The 7162-nt window shown below is 38.6% G+C and overlaps 1 protein-coding gene across 1 annotated transcript in view; it reads right to left on the bottom strand.

Annotated features, from left to right (window-relative positions):
- Positions 1 to 1322: 1322 nt before the first annotated feature.
- The window catches only part of LOC104946313 (guanine nucleotide-binding protein subunit beta-5-like), an 8878-nt gene continuing 3038 nt past the window's right edge, over positions 1323 to 7162 (bottom strand). Inside the window, exons 4-8 of the mRNA XM_010772101.1 lie at positions 5850 to 5941; positions 4994 to 5042; positions 4017 to 4113; positions 3078 to 3244; positions 1323 to 1817 (exon numbers count right to left, since the gene is read on the bottom strand). Of these exons, the coding sequence (XP_010770403.1) occupies positions 1806 to 1817; positions 3078 to 3244; positions 4017 to 4113; positions 4994 to 5042; positions 5850 to 5941 (417 nt within the window). The 3' untranslated portion in view covers positions 1323 to 1805. The remainder of the gene's footprint in view (positions 1818 to 3077; positions 3245 to 4016; positions 4114 to 4993; positions 5043 to 5849; positions 5942 to 7162) is intronic.

The following is a 7162-nucleotide window of genomic DNA, read 5'->3' on the forward strand; positions in this document are numbered from 1 at the left end:
AAAGAAGGTTTCATCCTCAGATTCTATAGGAACAGCCTTACATACATTCCTCTTACAGCTGTGGTTCAGTTCACCCCCCCTGGTGGCAGATAGTGTTACCACATGCATTCAGTACTGTTTCCCTTGAGCTCATATAAAAAGAATATTGTCTTTAAAACACACAGAATAATTTGTCAAAATCAGTAATGATGGTTGCCATTTCTCCCCTGCTAATGTCTGCCACTGGGATGGAAAGTAGGTCAGCCTCGGTGCCAGGATGCTGCGCTGAATACAGACTGTGTGGCACAATCANCTCTAGTTCCACATGAATGTGCTGTGTGCATGTGTGTGTGATAATTAAAGAAGGTTTCATCCTCAGATTCTATAGGAACAGCCTTACATACATTCCTCTTACAGCTGTGGTTCAGTTCACCCCCCCTGGTGGCAGATAGTGTTACCACATGCATTCAGTACTGTTTCCCTTGAGCTCATATAGATGCATAGGGTATAATACATCAGGATAGTGGGATGTCTTACAAAGAATATTGTCTTTAAAACACACAGAATAATTAGTCAAAATCAGTAATGATGGTTGCCATTTCTCCCCTGCTTCAAGGATGTCGTAAAACGTGACATGAAGGCCCTGGACATTGCGACGGATAACTGGGAGAGGCTGGCGGAGGACCGGACGAAGTGGCGCCAGCAGCTGCGCGAAGGTGGTGACAGACTTGACAAAGACTGGATTCGTGGACTTGCTCAAAAACGTGGACATACTGTATCTCTCTGATTGCACTGTACAATCTCTTGTAGATTTTTCTTGCCAATAACCAATGCTAATGTCTGCCACTGGGATTGAAAGTAGGTCAGCCTCGGTGCCAGGATGCTGCGCTGAATACAGACTGTGTGGCACAATCAATTAAAGGTCACCTATTATGCAAAATCCACTTGTTCATGTCTTTTATACATCAACATGTGTCCCCTCTGTGTAAAGAGATTCTGAAAGTTTCAGGAAAAAAGATTATCTCACTTTCTGTCCTGATCCATTTATATAAAAAGTCATATAACGATGTTGTGGCTTGTGTAACCATTAGCCAATAACCAACCAAGGTAGAGCCAAACACGTCAGAGACATGTTTTGTATATACATGAGACCTATAATATATTGATGAAAAACAGTATGATAGGGGAACCTTTAACGTCAGCTGATGTATACCAAACATACATTTGTATCTTATTCTTGCAGAGACATGTCAGGTAGTTTTGATTTGCTTTGGCTCCACCGGCATGAGATTATCAGTGAGGTTGCAAGAATTAAGTAGAAGAGAAAACAAAGGTACCAAAACATACTTAAAATCTTCTTTTATTTTTCACACAAGAAATGTATCTAAACTGTTGAAGTATATTGACATTATACAAGTAAGTGGCTGCTAAAAAACTTCCTTTGGATAATACAACCATTTCTTTTGGAGAGTGCCACTGTAACTACAAAAAATACAGTGTGTACAACTATGGTATATACTTCTGGACAATCATATTATAATATATTTTATTAAATGATTATATTAGCTGCAGGTCTACATGGCAGAGCAGACACAATCTTTACACTATTTTAGCAATAAATATGAATTCATTATCAATCTGTCACCATAAATACCCATCCTACAGTTATGATACAATGATATGTTCTCTTTCAGAAGAGATGTTTTTTGATTTCTGTGCTTCTGTGTGTTTGTTACACTGAATGTTTATATGTACACTCTCCTGTATTAGTGTTGGCAGTCGTATAATGCTGGTTCTGTCGTCACTGGATCACTGTGACGTCAGCTCTAGGACCAAATCTGCAGGAGAGAAGAGTGAAGAATCATTAGTTATTAGCTTAAAGTTCCCTACTCTTTTTCATCAATATATTATAGGTCTCAGATAAATACAAAACATGTCTCTGAAGTGTTTGGCTTCAAACACCAAACAGATCATCGTAGCATCCCATAAACCCCTCTGTTTCAGCCCAGTTTCAAAAGTGCTAATTCTGTAGCTTTAAATGCTAATTAGCTGCTGCTGGCCACGCCCCTCTGAGAAGTGATTTGTTTAAAAAACACAATGGTGCTCTAGGAGGAGATTCAGTGGATAAGGTGGGGGGGGGATGGATCAGGACAAAAAGAGAGAGAATCTTTAAACACATTATATATGTATTTATAAAAGAGATGGATTGCATAATAGGTGACCTTTAACACCTTTAAAATGCAACAACTTATTTTTCCAATAAAAAGCAAGTGTAAGAAAACACATGGTGTTAATATGAGGACACGGTCGGCCACACTTTGGCCACCAGATCTTGATTGACGTCTTCCAGTAACAGGTTAGTAGCCCAACATAACCTTTTGAACCATTTTCAAATTTAAAATCATCCAATTTATATACTGGACTGGACAGTTATAATCCTAAAGAGATTTCACAGCAATTTTCAAATCACAATTATCATTGCCAAAATAATGAGTGACTTCCTGCACATTTCCTCGACAAGGACTGCTCCTTGGTTCTTAGTTTTATTTGATTTATTTAAGATTTTTGCTATTTTGTCAAACGTTTGTTGCTTGCTCTTTAATGTGAAACTTTGTAGGTGGCTGTCCTGGACAGAGCCCCTTTGAAAAATGTATTTTTTATCTCAATGGGAAAAACTCCTAGTTAAAATACAAGTAAAATACCAAATAAATACACAAAAAGAAAAAGCAGAAGTTATTTAAGATGCATTGGATTCGTTAGCCAGGATTATGGTATGTGGATTATTAACCTCATCATCATCATCATCATCATCATCATCATCATCATCATCATCATCATCATCATCATCATCATCATCATCATCATCATCCCTTATTTTACATTTTTTAACGGCATGATAAACCCAAACACTGGTATATCGAGACATCCCTAATCCCAACCCCTTTGTCAAATAAGACCAGGTAACATTCATGTGTTAATTTAATTAAAGGAGCTCAACGTAACTTCCTATGTTGTGATGTGAACAAACTGGCAAAAAGTGAAAATGAACATGAAAGTGAAGTGTTCAATTCATGATGATGCTTTAAAGGGCTGCTGACCCGTAAGGTGTTGTCCCAGGAGGCGGAGCAGAGCGCTGTGCCGTCGGGCGACACTCTCACTCTGCTGACTCGGTTCTCGTGGCCGAACAGGATGGAAGCACGAGTTCCCTTCAACACGTCCCACACATTGATGGTGTAGTCGTTATATCCAGCGAACAGCAGGCGGCCTGTGGGCGTGAGGGGGCGAGGGAGAGAGAGAAATGACATGAAACAGGAAGTGGGGCATTTGGAAAAAGGGGAAGTAGACGCAGAAACCAGGTTTGTTAGGGAAGTTGTGTTATCAACTCACAATTTCCTTGAATTACTAAAAATAGCTTCATTTATTTAAAACACTGCATCAGGAATTATTCCCAAAACGTTCCCTTAAAGGTCCCCTATCACACTGTTTTTCATCAATATATTATAGGTCTCAGATATATACAAAACATGTCTCTGAAGTGTTTGGCTCCAAACACCAAACAGATCATTGCGGCATTACCCATAATCCCCTCTGTTTCAGCCCTGTTTCCAAAGTGCTGATTCTCTGTCTGTTACTTTAGATGAAAATAAGGAGCCCCTCCCCACGACCCTCTGAGAGATATTTGGTTAAAAAGAACACAATGGTGCACTATGAAGAGATTCAGGTGATAAGGTGTGTGTGTGTGTGGGGGGGGTTACCTTGGTTGGTGATTGGCTAATGGTTACACAAGCCAAATAATCATTATGACATCATAAAGTGGCCAAAATCTGATCAGCTCATTTTCAGACAGGTTTTTATATAATTGGATCAGGACTGAAACTTTCAGAATCTCTTTACACAGAGGGGACACATGTTGATGAATAAAAGACATGAAAAAGTGGATTTTGCATAATAGGTTACCTTTAAGATGCTTTTATGAGTATTGCATACTCCACACTATCAATGGATGATTTAGTTTAAAGTGCTTCAGAAAACCTTACCACTCAGAGAGAAGTCCAGAGTGGAGGCTCCAAATATCACGCTGTCCTTCTGATAGACGGCCACTTCACGGTCAGCGCGCAGATCAAAGAAACGACACTGAGGGACGAAAACACAGACAGGACACAAACAGTGATTTCACAGTGGACCTTTCAGTACACAGTAGGTAGTATTAAAGAATTATAGCAAAAAGGTCAGAGTCTGGCATAGGATTATATGAAGATGTCCTATCAAAATTATCCTGGCCAAAATAATTGGGATTTACAATGTTTTCCATACAGTCATCAAAATATATATCACTTTACTGTATACATTTAAAAAAAACTAGTGTTAGTAATGGACCACAGATTGGACAGACCACTGTTTAGTGAACTTAAAAGGTGCCCTAGATAAATAAATAAAAATAGCAAAATTGCGTGAGTCTGATCTTTCTTTAAACTAGATCCTTATGATGATGTTGAGCTATTCAAAACAAATGAGAATATTTAAGATTAGGATGAGGAAGTTAGCCACAATCAACTTTGTGACACATTTTTATGTCTATAAGAACAAACTATCCCATCCCTAGTCGAGATTACTTTTGAGCATGTCAGTACACGTTGTTGTATTTCTATGTATCTGTTTCTGTTGACAGGTGTTGTTCGGTTAGAGTACTAGACTCCTGGTACTAGGATGGGTTAAAAGCAGAGAACAAATGTCACTGTGTGTGCTGTGTGCTCTGCGTGTGTGACCATTAAAGAGGGTTTCATCCCTCCCAATTCTATCTCTATTAATAGGTTCACTGAGTTCCCTCCTTAATAAATCCTGATAAGAAACTGGTTCAGACACAATAAATCAATCGAATATCTACACATGCACTGAGGGCGTCAATAACGACCTTGTGCGGGACACATATTGACACGAGGAACACATATTGACACGAGCAACGGACACATCACAACAAAGTGATAAGCAGGTGGAACAGTTGGACGTGACTCACTGTGGCATCGTCTGAAGCCGAGGCAAAAGCATCCCCACTCGGGTAATACCTGAACACACAGGGACATAGAGTTAGAAATCATGCATCAGAAAGTATCAACAAATACGATTACTTCTTTATTACTAGTTTCCCGCTTACTGTTTAGTCACAGATTATTACAGAAACAGAATTTAGACCGACCGCTACGCAAACACACTATTTTGTTCTTGTCAAAGGTTAAAGGTCAACCCCCTTTCAATTTTCTATTAATTAACTTTTTCTTTCATTGTTAAAATCACAGTAAATAGTGTTTGAAAAATGTGTTTACTGCATGAAGAAGCCCACACATCTTCATTAAGTGAGTATTTCTGCTCAATAAACGTGATGAAAGCTGGTCTTACTCTTATATGGAGCAAGATCAAATCTCGCTAATTGAGAAAAAGGAAATTGTGAATGATGCTAATTTATTTTTGCAAAAATGCATCCATATCTTTTTCCAAAAAGTCAAACAACAGAAAAGCTAGATTTAAATGTTATTTGGACCATATTCAATATAGTTCTCATTTTTAGAATTCAACCCAGTTAGTTTTCTTGAACATTTAAAAACATGATTAAGTCAGGACACTACGGCCTCTCATTTAGTGAAAGACGAATAAATGAAAGGGCAGCAGAGCGCCTCAGATGTATCTATGACGTTGGGCACGTGTGCAGACACACAGCGGTAAAATGCCCTCTTTCATTGTGCATCCTGATGAGCTATGGAGGAATGAAAGGTCTCAATATGTACTAGTAGTAGCAGTACGAACCATGTATGACATCTTTATCTCATGTTCCATTCTTTTATATATGTTTCTTTTTATCAAGGAGCTGCACTCACTTCACACAGTTGATGTCTGATTCGTGGCTCTCAAAAGACTGAACGTTCTGTCCAGAGCGCATGTCCCAGATGTTGGACTTTCTATCAGAGCCCTGATAAAACACACACACACACACACACACACACACACACACACACACACACACACACACACACACACACACACACACACACACACACACACACACACACATTACAGGGGACAGATGGATAGATAATCTTTAAAAGCATTTTTCCATGTGAGCATGATCCTCCACCCACTTCACACCAGTACTTATGGTGAAGAGACACGTTTATGTTCTATTGGAAGGACATCCATCTCAAACGTTTTGAATTATGATGACAAACGTTATTGAAAAACCTAAGACTTTTGATTGTATATGCAAAATGTTGGGAGTCATATTTAAAAAATCTACCTAAGCTCAAACTGCTGGTATTCAAAGAGCATATGATTGGTACAAATGAAATCCACATTTTGTAGATTCTATTGGATTACTTTATGTAACCTGTAAGTATCATGGGTATTGCAGTAGGCTATTTTGTACCTTTTTAAAAATATAAAATGGACATAGAGGTAAAACTTTAACAAGGTTGATAGTATCAGTAAATCATTCAATATTGCAAAAAAAAGCTTTAAATTATTTGTTTAAGAGAAAACTTGAGCTTTTGATATTTAGCTCTTTTAAAGGTAGGGTAGGTAATTTTGGAGAAACAAGCTTGAGTGCGCTAGAATTTGAAAATACACAACCGGAAAAAATCTGTTGTTTCTCCAAAATTACCTACCCTACCTTTAAAAGAGCTAAATATCAAAAGCTNTGTGTGTGTGTGTGTGTGTGTGTGTGTGTTAGCTCCTGACCTCCAGCGGTGACGCCACATGTGCCCTGTGGGATGTGGAAAGCGGGCAGCTGCTGCAGAGCTTCCACGGTCACACAGCTGATGTCCTGTCCCTGGACCTCGCTCCGTCTGAGACAGGAAACACCTTCGTCTCTGGGGTGAGAGAGACAGTGTGTGGATGTGTCTGTTTGGTATAATATAATCCTGCAAAACCTTGTATCTGTTACATGTATGTACTTATTTAGAGTTTGATACTGATATTTCAAAGAAACTAGATTTTTAGAATAGAGCAATGAGCAAATATTCAAAAGGTTCAAAATAGCCTACTGCAATACCCATGATACGTACAGGCTACAATAACTTGGATCTGATTTGTACCAATCATATGCTCTTTGAATACCAGCAGTTTGAGCTTAGGTTGATTTTTTTAAATAGGACTCCCAACATTTTGCATATACAATCTCATATCTTAGGTTTTT

Source organism: Notothenia coriiceps, unplaced genomic scaffold (assembly GCF_000735185.1).
Source record: "Notothenia coriiceps isolate Sejong01 unplaced genomic scaffold, NC01 NC01_scaffold00010967, whole genome shotgun sequence".
Lineage (NCBI taxonomy): Eukaryota > Metazoa > Chordata > Actinopteri > Perciformes > Nototheniidae > Notothenia > Notothenia coriiceps.